We start from the raw sequence: 26,622 nt of genomic DNA on the forward strand, positions 1-26,622 counted from the left end.
TTAGGATTCTTAATAATGGACTTTGAACTTTGTGGTGAATGATTGTGTTCTAGGTTAGGTCACAGATTTCTGAACACAGTGAAGATGGAGATCTAGCTACATCCAAAGTGATCCCAGGAGTTCTATTATAGTCTGGTCATACCTGGTTTGAAGGATCATGTGGACACTTCATAGTACTTCAGAGTTGTTGGTTTGGCTTCACAGTGTTTGAAAATCAGGTTTTCTTTGAGATCTGTTGATACATTCTCTGGTTCCTGTGAGTAGATTGAAACCAATGGAGTAGGCTCTGATCTAAACAGACTGGAATGTCCTGGGGCCATGGACGTACAGTATAAACCTGGAAATCCATCTACTTAAGTTCATTCTAAAACTTTACTGAACCATGTACAAAGGTTTGGAAATTGGGTTACTGGTGTTCAATGTGTAGTAGAATCATGAAGCAGCTAAAAGCACCCCTTTTGATCTTGTCTACCTTTATATAGGAATCTGATGCCCAGAGATATTAAGGGACTTGACTTAAATCATATAACTTCTCAATAACAGAGCAGGGAAAGATCATTTAGATGCTAATTATCTCTATACCATCTTATTGATATATTTTTGTGTAGTCAGATTTGTTCAAATTCTTGATTTGGATGCAACCTTTCTAGGACTCATTCTTGTGAGTGTGTTTGTGTCCTGTATCAGCTATTTAAAAGAACACTATTAAATTAGTTTTTTATGGGTGTGTTAGCTTTAATATTTTCTGTAATGATGGTGAAAATGCTCTGCAGAATTGCTTGATTCATTCCATTCATCTTGCAGATAGCTTTTAAGAGCTTTTAGCCTTCCATCTTAGAACTAGTAATTTTTTGACCATAATGTAGCTTTTATTTATCAAAATGTTTATGAATAGATCCTTTTAACATACTTTGATTAATTGAAATGGCTTGAATTCACATTTCTAAATGATGACCAAAGGCCTCTTTAAAAGCTGTAGTTAATGTCCACTCTAATCACATAATTTATATATATATATTTTAAATTAGTGAATTGTTGTCAAATTGTAGTTGTAGATTTTGAAATAATATATATGAAATAATTTTTCTTATAACAAAAATATTTGATTATAGATTTTGTTTATAATCTTCTGCATGTTATTTACATTACCGTGTTTGCATTGATTCTTAATTCAGAGTTTATAGAATGTTTAACTATAAATAGCAATAAAAATATCTAGATTTATGATAATTCCATACATAAACACTAAAGCCCAATTTTTTTGGTAGAGAAGCTGAATAAATCATTACTTTCACCTGTGAATGAATTTAGATATATTTGTTTTTTCTCCAAACTCAAAATATTCCCTAAAAGAATATGTTTACCAGTTCTAAATTACTCATTATTCCAGGTATCCTTGCCATTCTAGCTTCAGCCTTGGGTGAACTTTTGAACTCCATGTGACAGGGGAGTTAGGATTACCATTGGCTCTGCTTATCTCTTGTTCTCTTGGTAAGGCACCTGTAGACCAAGGTTCTTTTTCTTCTAAAACATCCTCCTCCCTTTTTTTCTAACGGTTTAATTTTATTTATTGAGGTGGAAAATAGCGGCTAATGGAATGATGGCACAATTTTGCCATTTTTCTTTGGATTGAAAATTTGATTCACGAAATATTTATTACTTGCTCTGAGTCAGATGATGAGTTTAATTCTGGGGAATTACTGGGGAATAAGCCACAGCGTCTTGTAGGCTTGTGCCTTGGAGACACAGTCACAAGTATTTCTTAATATAATACAGGGTGCTGTAAACAGAGTATTATGAAACTTGTGGGAGCAGTCAGTTAGCAGGAAAGGACTTGCCAGAGAAAATGGCATTTGAATTGGGCCTGGAAAGATGGACATTTGTGAGTGAGGAAAGAAGGGATATTCTAGTTATTGTGAACACTATATACAAGAACCGAGAGTGTGAAAGTCTGGGGTTTGTTTACGGAGTTGAGCACAGTCCATATTGCTAAAATATAGGAATTGAAAACTGAATGAGAAGTTAATTTTTTATATCAGATTTTTAAAGGTCTTACGTGCCATACTAATTTGGGGCTTTATCCTTAGTTTAATGGGGAACCACTGTATGTTTTAAAGCAGGAGATTAATGTGATTTTATTTCTGCATTACTTAGGAGCTATACTCAGATGTCTTTAGGGCTAGGTGGGTAACATAAATGTGAAGCTGCCAGGTTTAAGACAGCAGGGAATGGTAGGGCCCACAGGACTGGAGAGTATTTGCCTTGCCTAAAGCCTTTTACATATAAGCCATTTGGAAACACTGTGTTATGTGAAGTTAGACCCCTGCTCACAGCTATCCCTGACAGCTTTTTGGAGGGTGTTGTACAATGTTTGGTTGATGGTGTTTGTCAAATAAATGAACAGAGGGATTAAGGGGTAGAATGTGTGTGTTGCATGTGGAGTTTCATTAGAAGGCTGTTAGAATTCAAGCAGAAGATGAAAGTGCTTGAGTTAGGACCAAATTGAGAAAGAATAAGCATAGGTGGATATGGGAAGTACTGAAATAAAATGGTACAGTTGTCAAGATTTGATACCAGTTACATATGAAGAAGGAAGAATTAAAGATGACTGGGATTTTCAACTTCGATTGAGTGGGTGGTGATGCTGTGAATTGAGACAGAGAACATGGGAGAAAGAACATCTTTGGGGGAGAGAAGATACTGATTTGGTTTTCTTAGGGTGAGGTGAGGATTTATTTAATTCTAAGTGTTAAGGCACTAGCATGGGTATCCTTTTTGGGGCATTGTTCTGGGAATGTTAGCTCTTATTTCATTTGTTCATTCCTTCATTTATTATTTTTTTAGACAGGAATTGTCCTAGAATCATTTTTGTAAAGGAAAATCTCAGTCCTGCCTGCAAGTGTTGCCTTAATCTATATCTTTGGATTTGGCTGTATTTCGGGCATAAATCCTGATTAGGGACCTTAATTTTTCTAATTCAAAGCATATAGTTTAGCTCATTCTCAGTTTCTCCTAAGGAATATAATCTCCAATCCTCAACTTCAATCCAAAGTATGCTTGCGGGCGCGGTGGCTCACGCCTGTAATCCTAGCACTTTGGGAGGCCAAGGCGGGCGGATTGTTTGAGCTCAGGAGTTCGAGACCAGCCTGAGCAAGAGCAAGACCCCGTCTCTACTAAAAATAGAAAGAAATTATATGGACAGCTAAAAATATATATAGAAAAAATTAGCCAGGCATGGTGGCGCATGCCTGTAGTCCCAGCTACTCGGGAGGCTGAGGCAGGAGGATTGCTTGAGCCTGGGAGTTTGAGGTTGCTGTGAGCCAGACTGATGCCACGGCATTCTAACCTGGGCAACAGAGTGAGACTCTGTCTAAAAACAACAAAAAAAAAAAAACCAAAAAAAAACACAAAGTGTGCTGTGATAAATAGTATTTGCAGAAAATATATGATTCCTCTAGATGTTTGGACATTTATTCTTGAGACCATCAAAAACTGGATTCTTGCATTATTTTGGTTTTACTTTTATGACAATATATCTGTATATCTTTCTCGCTCTAGTGTTATCTCCTCAGCTTGCATTGAAAGGCTCTAGACGAAATACATGCAAGGAACCCGCTATTTCATATATCATAAGGATATTGTCAAAGGTGTTGTGCCTTAGGAGGTAAAAAGGTCCCCTTTATCAAGACTCTAGCAGAATTTTCTCTCAGAACTTAATGCCAGCAAAAGTGACTTTTATTTCTTTGTTTAGATTTTTTCCCACCTTGAGCTACTGATATGTTTTGGTGTTGTGGACACTGAATTATGTATGTATTATGGTTCTCCTTGTTTGCTTTGGTTGCTAGGACTTTGAGAGTCAAATTTATAATCAGCAGATACAAGTAAAAAACCTTGTATGATTTTGTGAAAAAACCTTGTATTATTTTGGTGCGTTAATATATATCTTCCACTTGTTCTTACTGTTTTATGAATAATTAAGTTTTAATCTTTTTACTTAAATATTTTCTCTATGATTGTATTTCTTTTATTACACATTATAAATCTTTTTTAGTAATAAGATACAATAATTCAAATAATGTTCTGTTTTTTTTTTACTAACCTAGTAAGAATTAAAGGGAAAAAAAATCTAGTAAAAAAGTTAATTGTGTAATTCAATAAATGCTCACCAAGTAAACATACATGTGTAACTGCCACCTAAAAATAGAACATTTCTAATACTTCTGGAACTTCCCTCATTTACCATCCTTGTTATTCTTCCAAGGTAATCCAAGGCAATCACTATTCTGGCTTCTGTCACCAAAGTTAGTTTTGCTTGTTTAGAACTTTAAATGAATGGAATCATACAGTTTGTACTGACTTCTTTTGTCCAACATTATGATTTTGAGATTCCAGTGATATATTTTCATTGCTGTAGTCATTATGGACTATATCACACTTTACTTATTCATTTAATTATTCATAGACAATTGTTTCAAGTTTTTGTCTATTAGAAATAATGCTGCAAGGCTTATGTGTACATTTCTGTTAGAAATGTATCCAGGTATGGTATATAGAGTATGTGTTGCGTTTCAGTAGATATTACAGTTTTCCAAAGAGGTTGTATTGTTTTCCCTTACTCTAGCATTGAATGAGTGTTTCGTTTGCTCTACATCCTTGCCAACATTTGGTGATGTCATTTTTAATTTTTTAAATATATTTTTAGCCACTATTTGCATTTCTTGAGTTACTAGTGAACTCGAGTGCCTATTTATTTGTTTATTAGCCAGGGAGAGCCTTTGTCAAGTATCTGTTGAAGGCATTTACCCTTTAGTTTTTTTCTGTTCCATTGATCTGCTTATGTATCTTTATGCCAGTACTACGCTATCTTATTGCTAAAACTTTATAATAAGACTTTACCTATTTTAGTATATGTCCTTTAACATTATTCTTTGGGTTTTTTTTTTTTTTTTTTGGCTATTCTTAGCCTTTTGAATTTCCAGATAAATTTTAGAAGCTGCTTGTCAGTTTTTACAAATTAAAAAAAGTTTTATGTGATTTTGATTAGAATTTGAGTTATTCTAGGAGATCATTTTGGTGAGAACTATGTTGAAGGTTTTAACCTATTAACGTGGTATACAAGGGCTGTCCGGAAAGTATCCAGCCATTGTTAATATGATGAGAGTGGGTTTTGCAACATCGATGTAACCTGGCAGCCAAGGAGAGTGGACTGAAATGTGCATGTATAAACAGTGACGACTTCACTCTACTAGTCAGTGGGGCGCTAGATGCTGTTGAGCGAGCATGTGTACTGTGTGGCCATCACATTCAAAATGACTGAGCGAGTAGAGCAACAAATCTGCATCAAATTTTATGTTAAGCTTAAACATTCCTCTGTGGAAACTATTCGGATGATTCAGAAGGCTTTTGGGGATGATGCCATGAGTGCAGTGCAAATAAAAGTGTGGCACAGATGCTTCAAAGATGGTTGAGAATCTGTTGAAAGTGATCCACATTCTGGAAGGCCTGCAAGAAGCAGAACACCTGGGAATATGGAACATGTACGGGTTAGGTTAAGAAATGCTGGGAGAACTGTGTGAGTTCCCAGGGTGCCTACTTTGAAGGGGACCGAAGTGTCATTGTCCTATGCACAATGTTTCTTGTATCTTCTTCAATAAATGTCTCTGTTTTTCCTATTACATGGCCGGATACTTTATGGACAGACCTTGTATAACTCATGTATTTATATGTATACATATACCATATGTATTTGAGTCTAATTTATTTTATCTCAGTGTTACATTGTATGTTTTTTTTTTACATAGTATTTAAAAAAATTTCATTTTCTTGTTCTTTGTTCCTAATATGTAGGAAATTAATTTGATTTTTTAAATTTTACATTTTATTTAAACTATATTTTTTATCTTTAAAAATTGCTATAAATTTTTAGTTCTTAGTTTTGTCTGTAGATTCTTTAGGATTTTCTACTCACATAATCCTGTGTTGCTAGTAATGACTCTTATTTCTTCCCTTCTGATGCTTTTCCTTTTATCTCTTTGTCTTGCCTTATTGCACTGTCTGTGGGATCACCAGCACATCTGACTGCTCATACCATGGATCTTTGAATTTGTTGATTTTTTATTCAGCTCGCATGTCTTATATATTAGCACTTAGTTTGTCTCTTTGAAAGGCAGACTCATTTAACTCTGTGTTTTATTTAATAGTGAACTGAATTCAAAGCTGCAAGATACTTTAGAACAAATTGAGGTAAGAAGGGTTATATCATAGGTTATATAACTTTTTCTTTTCAGATGTTTTTGAATAGCATAGGTGCAACATTATGTTTTGGCTTTTGTGTTATTACCAGTGTTTCTAGATCACTTTATTTGTTGTTTTTCATTTGGACTGTCTGTGCATAGTCAAGTTAGTGTTAATATACTTGTAAACTCATTAATACTTTTGGAATTGTGGGATCTCAAAACAGTGTTTGAGAATATCACCATCCCCAGAAAAATTTCCAGACTGTTAGTCTTAGGTGTGTTCTCTTGTAAATTATAATGGCCAAAATATTTTTCCATGTATTAATTATATTTTGATTATCTACTACTCTTTTTTATTTTAGTGAGTTAAATTACTTATGAGTAATTATTGGCTGATGAAAACCCTCCTAAATTCCTAAACCTTATAATGATATCTCATGTAGTTCATCAAAAATGTAGAAACTGGAAAGGAAAAGATATGTCATTGTGAGCATGAAGCTATGTTTTTCTTCCTACATATATTTAGATTTACTTGGCAATCTTTGCAAAGTAGGGTATAAATTTTAATAAATTTAATAAGAATTATTTGGTTTCTTCTAGAATTTATTTTATTGTTTTCCTGATCAGAGTACTTATCAAAATGGAAGTTGGAATTTCAAATGACCTTTTATGAAAGTAGTTTTTGATCATAGATGCATTTATCTATTGATTGTAAGAATGCCAATTTATTTGATAATCAAAAAAACAACTACTTTAAGTCCCTTAAGTAAACAATTCCCTGAATATTTTTAATGAGGGTTTTCTATTGAGAAATCAGTATTTCTTTACTCTTAATATACAGTATTATTCTATACTTACCTAGAAAGTTATTATGTAAAAATGAAGTCCCTGAAAGAGAAACCCATAAACAAAGTAATATATTTAGATATATAAACTTAAACTTTGAGTTTTGTACTTTTAAGGTCTATGTAATTTTTGAATTTTTGGTGAGAATTACTTTTCAGTGATGACAGAAAGATTGTTTTATTTTTCAGTAGTCCCACAAATTTTGTTCATTATATTATGTTCATTATAATTAAAAATTATAATATTTTAGCAGATGCCTGAGGAAACAAAGTTAAGTAAAAATAAAAAATAAGATTCCTTAAGAAATGATTGCATTTATTTTGTTTCCTTTGAAACACTAGACATGGGTTTCATAGCAGAAACTCCCATATGGATAATATCTCAGTAAACTCGATAACTTGATTGTAGTAGCTAATAAATTACAATTACAACTTATTGTAATTTTATTTAAGCCTTTTTTACTATTAAATCCAGTGTGATAGCAAGTATTTTTAGGTATTAATTAAAGGTGAGAGATTCGTCTTAGTATTTTCTTCTCATAGCCTTAAAAATACAATTTCTTAATTACCTCTTCCTTCCTCTTTTAATTACATAGGAACAGCTGGATGTAGCTCTTTCCAAAATCTGCAAGAATTTTGACATTAACCATTATACCAAAGTTCAACAAGCTTATCGACTTCTTGGAAAAACACAGGTTTGTTTCAAAAGGATATTTTCTTTTTTCCTACTCACTAATCTGTTGAGGTTCATGATTAAGTCTGAATATTATTCATGTAATGCCCTTAAGTTTCATTTAACAGAGTACATTTTTCTGCTGAATTTGACAGTGATAGCATGGTTGTTCACATAGACTGAAGTGTATGTAGTGTGATTAAAACATTACAGAAGTTTGTTTTGAATTATGAAGTATTTGTCAGGTTTAATATTTTCTCAATTTTATGTAGGTTTTAAAACAGTATTGATATATAAGATAATTGAATGGGAGACGCATGTGTAGTCCCTTTTATCTCAGCTCTTGGTCCTGAAACAAAACAGGACTTTTTAATTTGGGACTTCATGGATTCCTAGATCGGCCAGAACAACTGCCTCAAAATGTTATGTAAACTTTGTGCATTGTGTACATCTATCTGTAACACAGGTCCATTGCATTTATCACATTTTGAAAGGGTTCTGTTATCCCCAAAATCCCCAAAATGCCAAAAACATTTTTCAAAATGCATGGCTTTGTATACTCCTAGCATTCAAGAGCTTCCTTGAAAAACTTGAAACAAGGGCCATGTATAGGATTATCCATTTATCTATACAACATATAACTGATAGACATAAATGTTTTATTCCCTTAAATGGTATCCTCTTTTAGAAGGAAATTTAAGATGCTATCCAACCATTTAAACTCCATTTACATTTTAAATTCTGAATAAAGAAATTTGGCTGTTTATTATTTTCATGTCTTAAGCCATACCTAAGAAAAAAATCCAAGAAGAAAGACATGGCAATTTTGAGGAACGTGTTTAAAGCCTTCTGAAAATGGGATTATAACTTCTCATTTCCCACATAAGGTTAAGTCTTACATTCCTTAAATATTTCTTGTTACCTACTATGTGTCTTACTCCAGGCCCCTGGATTTAGGCCTTCATGTATCTTACCTTCTAGTGAGGAATACAAGCATTAAAGAAATACAGGCAATTTTTATTTTATTCTACCAACCAGCCATTTCTCCATCTCTCTCCCTCTCCTTGGGTCATCCTATTCCCTGAGACACAACAATATTGAAATGAGGCCAGTGCATAACCCCTGCAGTGGCCTCTTAGTGTCCAAGTGAAAGGAGGAGTGACTTTAAATCAAAAGCTAGGAATGATTAAGCTTAGTGAGGAGGACATGTTGAAAGTTGAGGTAGGTCAAAAGCTAGGCCTCTTGTGCCAGTTAGCCAAGTTGTGAATGCAAAGGGAAAGTCCTTTTTTTTTTTTTTTTTTGAGACAGAGTCTCACTTTGTTGCCCGGGCTAGAGTGAGTGCCGTGGCATCAGCCTAGCTCACAGCAACCTCAGACTCCCGGGCTTAAGCGATCCTACTGCCTCAGCCTCCCGAGTAGCTGGGACTACAGGCATGAGCCACCATGCCCGGCTAATTTTTTTGTATATATATTTTTAGTTGGCCAGATAATTTCTTTCTATTTTTGGTAGAGACGGGGTCTTGCTCTTGCTCAGGCTGGTCTCGAACTCCTGACCTCGAGCGATCCACCCGCCTCGGCCTCCCAGAGCTAGGATTACAGGCGTGAGCCACCGCGCCCGGCCGGAAAGTCCTTTTTTAAAAAAAATTTTAATTATTATAGGTACATAATAGTTGTATATATTTACGGGGTATGTGTACTATTTTGATACATGTGTACAATGTGAATTAATCAAATAAAGGAGGAAAAGTTCTTGAAGGAAATTAAAAGTGCTGCTCCAGTGAACACACAAATAAGAAAGCAAAACAGCCTTATGGTTGATATGGAGAAAGTGTGAGTGGTCTGGGTAGACAATCAAACCGGCCACATCATTGCCTTAAGCCAAAGTCTAATCCAGTGCAAGGTCCTAACTCTTTTCAATTTTATGAAGGCTAAGAGAGGTGAGGAAGCTGCAGAAGAAAAGTCTGAAGCTAGCAGAGGTTGGTTCATGAGGTTCAAGGACAGAAGCCTTCTCTACAACATAAAAGTAGAAGATGAAACAGCAAGTGCTGATATAGAAGCTGCAGTAGGCCGGGCGCGGTGGCTCACGCCTGTAATCCTAGCACTCTGGGAGGCCAAGGTGGGTGGATCGCTCGAGGTCAGGAGTTTGAGACCAGCCTGAGCAAGAGTGAGACCTTGTCTCTACTAAAAAAAAAAAAAAAAAAAAGTAGAAATTATCTGGCCAACTAAAAATATATATAGAAAAAATTAGCCAGGCATGGTGGCACATGCCTGTAGTCCCAGCTACTCGGGAGGCTGAGGCAGGAGGATCACTTAAGCCCAGGAGTTTGAGGTTGCTGTGAGCTAGGCTGACGCCACGGCACTCACTCTAGCCCGGGCAACAGAGCAAGACTCTGTCTCAAAAAAAAAAAAAAAAAAAAAAGCTGCAGCAAGTTATCCAGAAGGTCTGGTTAAGATCATTGATGAAGGTGGCTACACTAAACAACAGATTTCTAATGTAGATGAAACAGCCTTCTATTGGAAGAAGATGCCCTCTAGGGCTTTCATAGCTACAGAGAAGTAAATACCTGGCTCATAGCTAGAGATAAGTCAATATCTGGCTTTGAAGCGTCAAACGACAGACTAACTCTCTTGTTAGGGGCTAGTGCAGCTGGTGACTTGAAGTTGAAGCCAGTGCTCATTTACGTTTCCGAAAATCTTGGGGCTCTTAGAGTTATGCTAGGGCTCTTAAGAGTTATGCTAAATCTACTCTGCCTGTGCTCTATAAATGGAACAACAAAGCCTTGATGACAACACATCTGTTACAGCATGGTTTACTGAATATTTTAACCCCCTGTTGAGACCTATTGCTCATAAAAGAAGATTCCTTTCAAAATATTACTGCCCATTGACACTGCACCTGGTTACCCAAGAGTTCTGGTGGAGATGTACAAGGAGATCAATGCTGTTTTCATGTTTGCTGTTACAACAGTCATTTTGACTTTGAAGTCTTATTATTTAAGAAATATATTTCATAAGGCTGTAGCTGCCATAGATGATTTCTCTGATGGATATACACAAAGTGAATTGAAAATCTTCTGGAAAGCATTCACCATTCTAGATGTTATTAAGAACATTTGTGATTCATGGGAGGATGTCAGAATATCAACATTCACAGGAATTTGGAAGAAGTTGATTCCAGCCTTCCTGAGTAATTTGGAGGGGTTCAAGACTTCAGTGGAGGAAGTCACTGTAGATGTGGTGAAAACAAAAGAGCTAGAATTAGAAGCAGATCCTGAAGATGTGACTTAACTGCTGAAATCTCATGATAAAACTTACATGGATGAGGAGCTAATTCTTACGGATGAGCAAAGAAAGTGGTTTCTTGAGATGGAATCTACTGCTGATAAAGATGCTGTGGACATTGTTGAAATGACAACCAAAGATTCAGAATATAATGTAAACTTAGTTGAGAAAGCAGTGGCAGAGTTTGAGAGGATTGATTCCAATTTTGAACGAAGTTTTGTGGGTGTAATGCTAATCAAACAGCATTATAATGTATAGAGAAATCCTTTGTGAAAGGAAGAGTCAGTCGAATGTGATGCACTTTATTGTTGTCTTATTTTAAGAAATTGGCCGGGCGCGGTGGCTCACGCCTGTAATCCTAGCCCTCTGGGAGGCCGAGGCGGGTGGATCGCTCGAGGTCAGGAGTTCAAGACCAGCCTGAGCGAGACCCCATCTCTACTAAAAATAGAAATAAAAATTATCTGGACAACTAAAAATATATATAGAAAAAATTAGCCAGGCATGGTGGCGCATGCCTGTAGTCCCAGCTACTCGGGAGGCTGAGGCAGTAGGATCGCTTAAGCCCAGGAGTTTGAGGTTGCTGTGAGCTAGGCTGATGCCACGGCACTCACTCACTCTAGCCCAGGCAACAAAGTGAGACTCTGTCTCAAAAAAAAAAAAAAAAAAAAAGAAATTGCCACAGCTACCCAGCCTTCAGTGTCCACCACCCTGGTCAGTCAGCAGCCAGCAACATTGAGGCAAGACCTTCCACCAGCAAAAAGATTCTGACTTGCTGAAGGCTGAGATGATCATTAGTATTTTTTAGCAATAAAGTATTTTTTAGTTACGCTGTGTGCAGTGTTTTTTTTTTTTTAAGGCATAATGCTATTGTACACTTAATAGACTGTAGTGTAGTGTAAGCATAACTTTTATATACACTGGGAAACCAAAACATTCATGCAACTCACATTATTGTGCTACTAGCTTTATTGGGGTGGTCTGGAACTGAACCTGCAATATCACTAAGGTACACCTGTAAATGAATGTGATGTCGGGTGGTAATAAGTGCTTCAGAGAAATACAAATCAGTAAATGCTTGCAGTGATGGAAAGTACTGATTTATATAGGTTAGCCAGGAAAGGTTCTATGAGAAGGCAACCATTGAGAAATGTTCTGAATGACGTGTAGGAATGATTATCAGGTGGCATATGGGATCCAGAAGTGTGATTGTGCACGTTTGAGAAAGAGCAGGGTGAGTACCAGTTATAAATACAGAGCAACAGAATAGTGATCATGATTCTGATTTATCTTGAGGGCTATATGTTGTGGTTATGTGAAGGGTTATTTGCAAATAACCTACACTACAGTTATAATTCTGGGAATAATAGTGATCTTTGTGCTATAGGTACAATTGGTAAAGGTGTTTTTCCAATGTGTTGAAATTTATTTATATTAATAACATGAAATTATGTTGTATGTTTTTTTCTGCCCATAGACAGCAATGGATCAACTTCACATGCACTTCACCCAAGCCATCCACAATACTGTGTTTCAAGTTGTTCTTGGTTACGTGGAACTATGTGCTGGAAACACAGACACAAAATTCCAAAAGCTGCAATATAAAGATCTCTGTACAGTACGTAGTAACTTAATTACTGTTCATATGTCTCTGTTTTAGTTTTTAAATTCATATTCCCTTTTTCTTTGCACCTACTATTTCAGGATGCTAGTAAAATTAAAAAAAAATGTTTCCCCAAAGTTTTTTTCTTCTCCTGTATTGTTCTTTTCCTTATAGAGAAACTGGAGAACTCAGTCATTCAAACGGTAAAGGTTACTGAGATTGGAGTGGAATTGCTTCTAAATTGACTGTCTACCTTCTCTTCATTTCTTTTACCCTTCTCTCTCAAGGCTCTGAATTCTTTTCCTTGATTGCATCTAGTGTGCTTTTGAGTAATCATCGTTGCTGGTTTTCCTTACAGATTTTCAGTCAGTTTTTTCATGTGTATAAGTGCTGTCTCTGTCAGCATCTGTAACCAGGTTTTCCTTTTCATTCTTAAAGAAACATCCATCTTTAGGTAATATAACCCAACAAGTGAGAAGCAGACTGATTTGGGTTCTATTTTGGAAGTAGGTCCTACTGATGCCTTGATGTAGAGTGTGAGGAAAAGAGAATGATTAATAGCTAGAAGAATAATAGTGCCATTTGCGTTTACAGGGAAGACTGAGAAGGAGCAGAACTCTAGTGGAAAATCAAGAGTTCTGTTTGACATTTAAGTGGACTTGTTGAGAAGGCAGTTGGATAAAAGAACCTGGGGAGATCAGGGATGAGGTTACAGATTTGGAACTCATCAGCATCTACTGGTATTTAAAGCCATAATTTTGGATAAGAAGATTGGGGAAAAAGGTATAGATAAAGAAGACATGAGGGCCCTGGGCCTTGTGACATTCAGGGATTAGCTAGGGGAGCAGAGACTACAAGAGTCTGAGAAGGAGCAGCTAGCTGTATAGGAGGAAGACTAGGAGATGCTGGTGTTACAAAAGCATGAAGAAGGAATTGTTTCAATGAATGGAGTGTAAACCTATATAAAATGCTGCTGAGAGTCTGAATATGGTATTACAGAATTGACCCCTTGATTTGACAGTGTGGAGGTCATTTATCACGATCTCCTTCATTGTAACCTAAGAATTCTCTATGTCTCTCACTAGAAACATCCTTGAGTTTTCTCTAATGTCTGCTCAGGAAGTTATAACAATTCTAGGAAGTAGATAGCTATTCGTTTTTGTAATTATGTCCAGGACTTAGTATGAAATTAAGTTAATCTTCATTCTTCAACAAGTTTCTTTTCAAAAGTGCTGGTTATCTATTGGGAACTGGAGAAATTTTCTTACTTGAGCTATAGCAAATATTCTGGAAGGGTATGGTTACATATGATATATTAAAGATTAAGTTAATAATGACAGTGGATGGTTGTTAATATAGCTAAAAATGTCTTTTTAAAATAATTTTATAAATCCTGAGGATTGTTTTATAAATTTTATGATTATTAGCTTTAAGTGTAATATAGCTGTATAATTACATTTTAAATATCCAGTTTTAAGTATATCCATAATTTGGTAAATATTAATAATTTTAAAATGTGTTATATATGAATTGATAATATATATATTTTAAATTAAATACCCAATTAACTTTATTGTTTGATTCTATTAATGTTGCTATCACTAATAGGTGTTTTAAATGGTAAAGCAATTTATTACAAGTTAGTGATTTTTCTGTTAAAGCAGAAAATAACTCTTAAAAATTAAAATGAACATTTTAAACAAATTAGGTTTTTGTCCATCCGTCTTCTTTACTTTGGTTATATCTGAGTGGGGGCGTGTATGGGTGTGTGTGTGTGTGTGTTTGTGTGTATGTGTGTGTATAATTGTTAACACTTTATATAAAAGTATATAACTTTTAAAAGTAAAAAACATACTGTGCTTATGCTTCTTGATGTCCTCTGCACATTAATATAATAGAAAGTGGAAAGTTGTGCTTGGCTTATAAATTTTAATGAACAAAAATAGTGCTCAAAGTAAATGTTTACCATCTCATTATATTTTTTCTGAATTTCTTTTACTTTTTAAAAAAGCTGACTGTAAAATAATCTTTTGAAGTTGCTATATATATTTAAATTATCAAATAACAAATACCTGTCCTTCCATATTTCATCTTGGGTTAAATGCTCATTATTCAGGTCATTATTATAAAATTGTCCGTGTATATGTAATAGTGGGTGAGGTATATATGTAATTATATAATTAAATCAAGGAAACAAATGATTTATTAATATACTAGAGCTTAATCACAGAAAACACTCACAACAGCAGGCACATATATTATTCATCCAACACGGTTGTACATTTTTGGTTTATATTCCAGCTGTGCTGAAACATTAGTCGGAGTACTTTTGGTTTGAAGTGGTGGGAGTAGTAGCAAATGTTAGTGATAGTTTCATGGAGGAGGTTTTTTTGAAGAAAATAGTTAACATAATAAGGTGAAGATTGTGATGCACATTAAGGTAGTCCATTTTCTTTGGCACTATTTTCAGTAAAAAATTTAGGAAGCTCAGAAATTATCTCACACCTGCTAGAAATTACCCCAAGACTTCTAGTCAGTGCTGCTACAGGCAGACAGGGCTGCAGAAATCTCTTTGAAATCTAAGTGTTAATTTATTTCATAATATTGAGTCATGTTTGACATATTTAAACCAGGTAAGATTAGGAAGAAATTATTTCTCACCAATTCTAGTTATTATTTAGTTAGATGAAACGATGTGAACTTTCAGTAACTGAGTTCTATAGAAGATGGTGATTAGCTCAGGAGAGGAAAACTAGAGGGAACCCTTAGAAGTTGAATAAATAAGTTGATGAAAAGAAATGTAAATACATTTTCCTGGTGAGAACAAATATCAAGGCTCTGCAATTCATGGAGGAGCCTTGTAAGAATGTAACCTTAATTTTTCAATATATGGCAGTGGGACATCATTTTAGCCTTTGATTAAAAGTGACTGCTAATAATTACTGGGGGTATACTTGTGTGAGAGCTCAAGTGTGTGGCAGTGGAGGGTCAGGTAAGCAAGAAACAACAGAGTCCTCAGGAGACACGTGGGGGTGTTGACTGTGGCATATTTTGGAAATGTGCAGAAAGCTTAGGCATTTTGGCAGTTTATTTTCTGTGTACGGTAGCAGTATTTTGAAGGAAGTCCTTAATCATAAATAGAGTTTTAAAATAACATTGAAAATTAAGATAGATGGATGGGACAGAGTAAGAGGGAGATGGAATTCTTGTGAACGGGGAACAATTGTGCTTCCTTTGAATGGAAAATGGTTATAAATGAAGATAATTATCTGCTTGCTTTATTCATAGTATTATTTTAAACCACGCTCAGTTACCAGTCTAAATGAGCTAGAGTGAAATTTAACTAATTTGTAAAAAAAAAAAACCAAAAAAACCCTTTAGAAAGAAATCTGGGGCAAAATTAGTGTTTTGTTTTTATTTACCCTAAACAGAACCATAAAGTTCTTAAGGCCAACAGCATTCTGTTCCATTGTGAAATGTCTACCATTTGTTTCCTTTCACCATTGCTCAGAGTTTAAAAGTTAGTCGGTTTTGAGCTTGTGAAATCATTTTGCAATTGAATGTACTTATTTTTTTCTTTACTAAACCATGTTTTCTAAATGGTTTAATTAGAAGCATAGTTTTTCTTTTTATGGTTTATCTTTCAGTCTGGTGTCCCTGCTTTTCTTGAATGTATTGGCTTACTGTTTTTTAGACTAGTCATTTATGTTCTTTAAAAAAAATGGATACATTATGTTGAAGCCCGAATAAATGGCTGCTATTTAGCAGCAGAATTTCAAAATGAGAATTTAATTTAATTCATTTCTTGAAAGGGACAATGTAAAGGGTCTTAGTGGCAATTTTATTTACTTAAAAAATTAAGCCTTGTTTGTGATTTGCATTTATATTTTGATGTATCCTACATATTTACACCAGTTTATGGAGAAATTTATAGACACCATTTGGAAACTTTTTTATTTAGTGACCTTGCAGAGAAACCTTCTGTGGGTTATTTGAAAGTTTATGAAGTATTCGTGTTTTTTTTTTTTTTTTAAATAACATGTCTTTGGCAGGCTGATGGATTTCCCTGGGGAGCTTATTTCAAGATGTTAATTAGGATGTTATTGATTAATTTTAGGATACGAAAGTTGGCTAAGCTGGCTGAAGTTTTCTCAACCATTTTTCAGTTGTTGATTTCCAATTGGTCTTAATGACTTTAGAATTCTGTTTTTATGATGAATTGATAATGCAATAATACTTTGGGGAAAAATAGTGTTTCTTTTAGAAAAAACTTTTTGAAATCATTTCAGTGTGTGTTTTCATGGTGTCTGGTACATTGGAGGTGTTTAGTAAATGTTTCTTGAGTAAAGAGGATTGCAAGGTTTATCTCTGATTGGTGTGGCAGTGACACAATTTAAGTCTGATTAGGTTAACTGGGAGGAAAAGAAAGCCGACATTGAGCCATCTTCTCTGTGCCATACTTGAACAGGTGCTTTATATGAGTACATTAGAGAAAGACAAACTGAAGGCTAATCTAATATTCCATTCTTCTAGGCTTTTAAAGTTTAATTCTTAAAAATAATATTTTTGATATTGAATTATAATAACTCAATGTCAATTTTGTTGAGTTAATAATTGTAAGAACTCCGTTGAAGATACAGTCTATTTTGATATTCATATAAAAACCTAAAGACAAATTCTCTTTTGAGTCAAAAACATGTTTCTGTTCCTAAATTCTCAGGACACTTTGTTTGTATTGTGAAGAATTAATGGATTTTCTCTCATCAGGTAGTATGAGGGTATGCTGACTCTCTATAAGCTGCCAAGAAGTTCAAAGCTAAATTTAATGTTCATGTGTAGAACCCATCTCATTTTGGGCTCTCTATAGAATTAACTGCCTCTTTATCCCTTTTCTAACTGCTTCTGACTTCTTAAACTGGTCTGTTATTTACATGTTTTTATGTCACGCACAAAGAGGCATAGTGTAGATTATATAAATAGTTGCTCAAATTATGCAATCATTAATTAATGTACTTTAAGAAATATACATATTTTAAATTATATAACTTTAAAACATTAATTGCAGGAAAAGATAAAAAGAAAATAAAAATTATATATGTCTGCATGCAAAGCTGGTTCTTCTATTAATATTATATATATAAGCAGATAGCTCTTAAAAGTAGCTACACACACTGTTTTATAACATTTTTCTCACTTGCCATGTTATAAACAATTTCCCATTTCATTAAATATGCTATCTGCATAACTTTTAATGGCTTGACAGTATTTCAGTGTAAGAGATCCTGTGGATTAATTAACTAGTTTTCTGTTCTTGGATATTTATGTTATTTCCAACTTTTGTCATTATGAACGGCACTGTAGTAAATATTCTTAAAGCTAAATTTTTGCACACATCTTTAATTATTTCTTTAGGATCAATCACAAGAAATGAAATTACATTGTCTATCAAAGGCTTTACATTTTAAAGGCTTTTGGTTTGTATTTCCAAAATTGCCCTCTAGAAAGTATGTTTCAGTTTACACTCCTCATCAACAGTGTCTGCTTTTATCTCTTTCCCTGAACACATGCATGCTCATTATTTTTATTTAATAGCTTAATTGTCAGATACCAGAAGATAGCATATCAAAAATAATTTGTGTTTCTTATTACTCAGGCATATCTGGGCTGCTAAGGAAATTAAACTGAGACATCTCATTGATTGTTGAGGTTAATTTGATTGATTTGGTTGGATAGGTGAGTGGACCTTTCCCTTCTTGCTGAATGCTACAAATTTGAATATTTGGTCAAAAAGAGAAATCCTTTCAGTTCAAGGAATTTTCTTATTTACTTGAGAGCTTCCTCAGGACAGTTTTAGAATGAACTAAGAATTTAGCTGTCAGATTTATTCTTGTATATATAGTGCCTAACTCATTTTCCTGTATATGAATTTATATATTTATTTCTAGATATTTAAGGTAAAATAAAAAGTAGGTTTTGAAATTTTTAAAATTAAAACTTAGTGGTCAGAAGACAGATAAGGAAAGTTTATTCAACTCTTCCTTTTCCCCTGCTATTTATTCTGGATTGTCAAGAATTGTGAAGGGTCTGAAATTTTATTCTACTTGCAAACTAATAAACTAACCTGTTAAGATTTTATGGATGCTGGTAGAAGATACAAGATTTCATTTTTTAGCACTCTGACTTGCTAAGTTCCCTTGTCATTACTCAGCTTTTGCAATTTAATAATCAGTTCAGCTCAACAAGGATAAATAAAACTTTAAAGAGTTCATAATCTAGTAAGGTCACATTAATTATGATCAGGGGTAGAGTAAGAAAAGTTCAAACAGCATAAAGTGCCAAAGGGGTCAACGCAGCTCTTTAAGCTAAGGAAGGAAAAACTGTATATTTATTGTTAAGAGTAAATGACTGCTTTTGAGTTGGGTCTTAGTTTCAGTAAACACAACAGGAACAATGTAATCCAGGGATACAGAGGAAATATCATGAACAATGGCATGAGTAGGAGAGGACAAGTCAGGTGAAAGGAACAGTAGGTTGTCTGCATTTCAGTGTGGTAGTTTGGTTGTTTCTAAGGTACCCTGGGACAATGAGTGCATATGGAGCACATGCTTTGGGCTGTAGTTATCTGAATAGCCAACCTTTCCTCTCTTGGCTGGAGGTGGAGGGGTTTTCCATTTGCTTTAGCTGGCTTAGGTGTGGCAAGGCCTTTCTATTATTCAAGTCTGAGAATCTTTAAAACTATCACTATCAATGTAATTTAGACTGCTGGTTGATTTGTTTTTTTTAATGGGGATTTGGGATAAAAGATAAAGAGCTAACCTATTGTTAGAAGATGGCACACAGCTGCCAGCAGAAACAAAAAATAATTTATTGATAGAAGAACATTTTTGAAACCTGCCGAAAAACTCTATTTTATATTTGATTGTATTTTTATATTTAATACTGCCTTTTTGTGATCTCAGCACAAGGGGTTAACAGCATTTTATCACTTGAAACTTTTAAAGAAAATTATATATTCTAATTGTACATGCTTTGCTTATTTTGTAATATTAAGCTTTCTGTTTGATTAAGGCCCTTTAATAGCAATTAGAAAAACCTGAGAATGTTACTAAAAGGGAACTTTCTGTTTTACAACTTATCAGGTGTTAGTTCCAATTTGGGATCCTTTATATCATACATATTACGTGTCTTTATGTGTATATACATATTTAGTATTAATGATAAAATGCCTGGTAGATGAGAATGACTATTTTTTTCCTATGATATATTTGTTTTAAAATCATGAATGAATCTAGTCAGGTTTAAGGAAAGTTTTGCTGAAAGTATATACATATTTTTATTTATGGAGAGTCATAGTCTTTCAGGTTTCAGAGAGACTCTAAGGGATTTGCTTTAACCCTTGGGGTTTAAACACATGAAGTGATATGCAGAAGTCATGACCAAGTAAGTCACAACCCCAAGCCTAAACATGTTTCATCCAGTTCAGTGCTTTCTCCACTACATAGCACCACCTCCCTGGTTTCTGATGGTTAGAAAGTACTTTTTATACAGCTTGGCACTCACAGAAGTAATTAGATTTTGGAGAGATCGTGTAACTACTAGGCCCAGATACTTTTGTAGGTCTAGATTTACCCCCAGGGATGTTTTTAACTCCCTGGGCCTGTTGCTGTTTTGACCAGTAGCATATTTTCAGAAGCCTCTCAGATAAGCCAGAACGCCTGGCAGCTTCTGACGATGTGAGCTCACAGTGCTAACAGCATTCATCTGAAGATACTGATAACCCTTTGTTGTTTTCTGAAATCCATCCATTAGTATGTGTGTGTTTTGGTGGGGTCAGGGTGCTGGAAGTTTTGGGTCTCTGCAAGGATGCCAAAACATCTGTTTCCTTTGTGTTTGTTAGGATGTGATTAGAGTGCTAAATTTAAATGTGAAACAAGAACAAAATAATGCATTAAGGCTACCCCTAAGGTTTTTTCATTTTTATGTTTTCATATAAACAGCATTTTCTTGAAATTTTTGTAGGAATTTGGTAATAGAGATTTCTGTTGGGTATAAAAATAAACTACATAATAAGTAAAAGACTAGCAGCTTCTTTTTTTCATATTTACTGCTTTACTCTGCATTTAAAGCAATTTTCAAAACATGACACCCTTTCTTTGTGTGCTTCAAATTCAGAAAGGCTGCCTGTATTCATTTCTGCATTTACAGTATTCTTTGACAATCGCCTAAACGTATTGTTTATAATGGAGGCTAGATGTTGCTGGTTTAGATAAGCTAATTTCATCATTAGCTTATCAGGTAGGTTGGTTGAGATGGTTAATAGTGGAAGTGGAAGTTCCACTCTGAACTGATTAATGATGAAAGATGGAAAATCAGATCTGTGGATTTTGTAATAAGCATTAGTCAAGATTGGATTAAGGAGTCTATTTTGGTATTTGAATGGTGAAGCTTGGTGGAAATGCTATGGTGAGCTTTTTACATGTGACATCCAGATTTGTGAATCTTCTCCAGATGCTGCACTCTACGATATTTGTTACCTCTTGTGATCACCAAAGTTACTAGATATGTATGTCGTCTCTATGGAGGTTATGGATTTATTTAAAAAATTGGATTACTTGAAATATTCCTTCTCTTGGACTTGTCTTTTGAGATATTTCTCAAAGACTATACCTTTTTTCCTCGCCTCACAGCCTTTGCTGGATAAATTGATGCTACTAGCTTTCAGTTGAAGAATGACAGTGGAAAATAGCTCTAGAACACAAAGAAATACTTGGTAATTAAATTTTTATTTACCATCTATTCTTAGCTTTAAAAATAATGTCAAGACATGTTATTTAGTTCTTGGAGGCGTCTCACTGTGTGAATGTTTTTTAAATTGACATATTCAAGATTTTCATTGCTATTTTCAATATGTGATGTGAGTATAGAACTGGAATTACAATATGGTGCTTCTCTGCCATGATATTCCTGGTCTTATACCACTGAGTCTCCCCTTAATTGGAACCTGAACTGAGTTTCAATATTATTAATAGGTATTTAGTAACCAATGAATAACTTCAGTGATGAACTAGGAAGATCCAAGTATTTCTAACACTGTTTTATGAAAGGTGAAACTAAGATCCAGAATGGTCTATCGTCTCAGTATGTGACTGGTAAGTGGTGGAACTAGTGCCTGCTAGAACCCCTGGCTTCCAGTTCCTTGTCTAGGTCTCTTTTTATTACACTCTGCAGATGTGAAGAATTGATGTCTGGGTGGAAGTTGTATGGGCTGTTAATTCAGAAACTCACGTTCCTCTTTCATTTTTTGATTACCTCTGCAATTATTTGCTTATTTGTTGGTTTCTTTGAATCTCTTTGGTTATGGTTCACCCACGTCTGTGTAATAAAATTCTCTATTTGAAATTTGGAGGTGATTTTTATATAGTAATTAGAAAATGTTAGTTATAAATGATTTTTGCTATGTAGTGTTAAAAGCATGTGAAACATTTGTCACTGTGAGAGTTGCCGCCACTTGGTTTTATGGCATGGTGGGAAGGGGTCCAATTTTAAAATGAAATGACTCTTATTGCCAAGATAGTCTGGGCTTTAATCTATTGAAAACATTCTTTTTTTCTATCCCACCTTGCCTTTTTTTCTTAAACTATTATTGTATATGTATTTAGTAAAATAGTTTCTACATTTGTTTCTATTTTAGAATATAAACTTAGGCAAGAATCATCTTGTTATCTGGTGCTGAGTATATCATAGTCTTATGTTTGTATATATGAATATATTTGAAGATATTGAAGATAATAAAATTTGAGTTCTTTTGGGGGACTTTTAGTCATATGTGGTGGTTTAGCTAGATCTGTGATTACTAACACTTGAATTAGTTTAATGAGAAAAACTTGCTATAACTTCATTACATAACTTTGACTTTTTGAAAAAAATTCACATATATGTCTATGTGTGTGTATCTCACCCAAACCTATTAAATTTCAACAAATCCCCAAAAGATAACATAAAAAAGGACGTCCCTTTCCTTGAATAAATAGGCAAATAATGTAGCTGGACAGTGGTTGAGTGGAGAATAGAAGGTAGTAGGTCCAAGTTTTAATTTTCTGGTATGTTAAACTGTGACAAGTGTAACAGAAATTAATTGGTTGATTATAGCACAATTATTTGTATAGTCATAATTTTTCTTTGGAAAAAATATGGTTAACACTGCCTTTGTCTTTTCTACCAGAAAGAATGTTGGGATATGCTTAAATTTATTTACATAATATAAATATAAATTTTGCAAATTGAGTTTATGAAATTTAAAAAAATTGACTTGTAGAGGAGTACCTTTATTCGGGTGGATGATTGCTGAGTTGCCACCTGGAACATTTTGCAATTTTTGCTTTTCTTTGCCCTTGGCTTTTAGCCTTTTCCTAGCCTTGTGTAATTAGTGTTGTTTTCATTATGTGTGTGTGATAAAACAGACAATCAGGCGTAATTATGTGCTAAAAATAAATCGAGGAAAAAATATTAAGACTGGTTCATTTTAAAGGTAGCAGTTATAGAAGTATGAGAAATTACCCAGAAATAATTTTTCACAGCTGCATAGGACTCTTTTGTATATATAAATGATAAATTATTCTGCCAATCTCCTGTGTTTGGATGTTTAGATAGATTTAAATATTCTGCAATTACAGATAATCCTTTAATGAATAACCTTGTGCATATGTAGTTTCATGTTGTTTGAGGTGTATCTTTTAGATAAATTCCTAGAAATGGGATTGCTGGCTTGAAGGGAAAGTATACATGTAATTTTGTTAGATGGTGGCAAATTCCTCTTCTTGGGGTTTCACCATTTGCATTTTCACCAGAAGTGCATGAGAGTGCCTGTTTTTTCACAGCCTTGCCAACAGAGTGTATGTATATGTTATCAAAGATCAGCAAAGCCAGTTGCTATTAATAGTTAAAGTGGTAAGGACAGGTTTTAATCAGTAATATACTATTGCAATAGGCAAGAGAGTCCAGATTGAACTGACCTTAACTTTGATTTGTACAAAGGTGATAGAAGAATGAGGAACTGGGGATGGAGTGAGCAGTTTTATCATTGATTCTCTAGGACTTTCTAGGTGTATTATTATGTCATTAGCAGATAGAAATAGTTTTATTTCTTCTGTTTTCATTCTTTTGCTTCTAATTGTTTTCTGTAGTCTAACTGCATTGGCTGGTATCCCAGATCATTATTAAATAGTAGTGGAGATAATAGGAATCTTTGCTTTGTTCCTGACCACTGTGGTTATGCCTTAGAGTTTTCTTATCTTAAGGAAATACCCATCCATTCTTATGTTTGTACAAGTTTTTGTTAGAAATGGATGTTGAATTTTTTCAAAGGTTTTTTTTTTTTTTTTTTTTTTTTCCAGTTTCTGTTGAGATACTTGTTTAGCTTTTCTTCTTGGACCTATTAACAGGGCGAGTTATATAATATTAATAGATTTTATAAGATTAACCCATTCTAGCATTCTTGGCTTAAACCCCACTTGGGTAGTCTGATTCCAGAGCTTAACTCCTCTATTTTACTATTGCCCAGTTTAGTTTCAAAGATTTGACTTGCTTGTTCAAAAGTGTGCTAAATCATACAAGCTAGTACTTTTATGAATTGCTAAATGAATGTTTTGGTAAATGAGTTTAGATGAGGGAGAGATCATTATTGTGTGAAAAAGCTTTTTAAAAGAGTAAGGACCACTACTCACTGTGACATCCTGTCAACTACACCATAGCTATGCTTGCTATATTTTAGTTCTACTAGCTGTCTGTCTTGGAGGGCTTACTTACACCAGAGTCAGCCTTTCAGTGTTTTATCAAGTGTAATCAGTTATGGTGGGTTGGTCACAAGCTAAAGAAATGCTAGAAAATCTCAAATAATGGAGGAAATGCTGTATTATGACAAGTGGGAAGCCTGCAAAATAGAAAAAGAGGGCAGGATGGCAAACTAATTGTTTTTATGAAGGATAGAGAGAGAAAAAATTCATGCATTTCCATTAGGGAGAAGATTTGGGATTAATATATGTTTCATAGCCTGTTTATATAAAACATTACTTTAAAATGTTATTGTGAGATATAGACTACCTATATCTACAATGATTTAAAGAATTTAGAGATTCTCAAAAGTGTTTGCTTAATTTACACAAATGAAATGATTGATTTGTATATCCGACCTCCTCTTTGCAAGTTATGACTCAGGTCCAAGGATAAATACAAAGCTGTGTTCGCATGTTTAGAAGCATGTTTTGAAAAGATACTTTTTGGGAAGTTTACATTGCTGTTTCTTAGAACACTTGCTAATTCAATAACTTCTTGTAGACTTTATGGTTCTGTGAGTACAGTTTGATTCACAGCATATAGACTGATACTCCTAATAAGAACTAAAAACCCATGTTGAAATGGGAATTACTGAAATAAATTTTCTTACCATTGAGTTTTCTCATTAGATATGTCATTTGAAGAAATTTTCTTAGTTGTCTCTAATTTTTGAATAAATTTGATTAATAGCATGTTTTATTATAACTGTAAGTGTTAAACATAATAATTTGAAAATTGGCTGTTGTCATTTTCTTCAGCACGTTACACCAGACAGCTATATTCCATGCCTTGCAGACCTGTGCAAAGCACTGTGGGAGGTTATGCTCAGTTACTACAGGACTATGGAATGGCACGAAAAGCATGACAATGAGGATACTGCTTCAGCTTCTGGTAGGAAATTATTTTGATTTTATTTTGAAAATTAAACTATAAATATGCCACATTACTGAAGTAAGAAGAAACAAAGGGGGCAGGCTTGCTTTTAGGTTTTCAGGGACTATAGTATCTATAGGTTAAATCTTCAGCAAAGTGGTTCAGCTACTCTAGAAGGTCCACTACCTTTGGGGATTACCTGGGCCAAAGGACTTTTCAAGTGGCAGATAATACCAGTTTCTAGGAGTGTGTGCTGACGGCCTTAGGGCTGAATTATTGGGAAAGAGCTTTTTTTTAAAAAAAAAAAATTATTTCTTTAATATAATTAGTTGCAAACTAGGTAACACATTGATCTGTCCAAATTTACTTGGAAATTAATGTTAGACGTTCAATATTAATCTATTTTGCTATTTTCAAGTTGGACTAATAATGCTAGCTTCTGAGAATTAGTAATTATATTAATACTTTCCATCCTGAAAATGCTGCATTTTTTTCATTAAAAAATGTTTTAAAATCTTTGCATTTGCATGGAAACTACAACTTTAAATGACTGTGATACATAGTTAGATAAATAATAAAAACAAGTCTTTGAGAAATTATGTTCACTAGGTATTCTATTTAAATTGCTTCATTTGCATAATTATATATCTTAAGTAATTATCCTTGAACAGTAGCTAACATTAAGTATTCAAAATAGTTTTAAAAGCGATAAAAGCTTGGTTTCTGTTATGGGTGGGTGGAGGAAACACCCAAATCTTACTGTTTGATTAAACATAAGGTTTTGGTAGCTTGGAAGAGATAAGTTTAATCTTTGTCTTGACTCATAAGAAGCTCATAGATATAGAAATTAAAAATAAGAGAGGAAAATTTTATGGATGGATTTTCACCCATGTAGAAATATTATTGAGGAAGGTAAAAGAAGGGAGAGAAAGAGGAGAAAGCAGAGAGAGGGATGAGCGCTCAGTCAGGATTCCAGGCCAGACTGGTTTTACCCAACCCTAATACTCTTACCCCTGTACTCTATCTGGGAGTGTGGGCTTTGTAATCTGAGGGCCTAGCTTCAAGTTTTCACTGCTGTTTACCAAAGGTGAGAACTTGAAGAAATTGATTCATCTTTTTCAGTCTTCAGTTTGCTTCTTAAAATTGTAGGCTAAAAAACAAACGAAACCCCGCATAGAGTAGTAACACATCTACCTGGTAGGGTTGCTGTAAAGTTTAGAGAGAATGTAAGGTGCTTACATTGGTGGTAGTTAATATCATGAAAGGAAATGGATCCATAGAT

At 34.3% G+C, this 26,622-nt stretch overlaps 1 protein-coding gene across 3 annotated transcripts in view; it reads left to right on the forward strand.

Moving 5' to 3' along the window:
* The window catches only part of VPS50 (VPS50 subunit of EARP/GARPII complex), a 112,267-nt gene that overhangs the window by 33,666 nt on the left and 51,979 nt on the right, over positions 1–26,622 (forward strand). For all 3 annotated transcript variants that reach the window (XM_045565183.1, XM_045565185.1, XM_045565184.1), the window contains 4 exons: positions 6,201–6,243; positions 7,678–7,776; positions 12,510–12,650; positions 25,226–25,358. In XM_045565183.1, the coding sequence (XP_045421139.1) occupies positions 6,201–6,243; positions 7,678–7,776; positions 12,510–12,650; positions 25,226–25,358 (416 nt within the window). The remainder of the gene's footprint in view (positions 1–6,200; positions 6,244–7,677; positions 7,777–12,509; positions 12,651–25,225; positions 25,359–26,622) is intronic.

The sequence above is a fragment of the Lemur catta genome, chromosome 11, assembly GCF_020740605.2.
Source record: "Lemur catta isolate mLemCat1 chromosome 11, mLemCat1.pri, whole genome shotgun sequence".
Classification (NCBI taxonomy): domain Eukaryota; kingdom Metazoa; phylum Chordata; class Mammalia; order Primates; family Lemuridae; genus Lemur; species Lemur catta.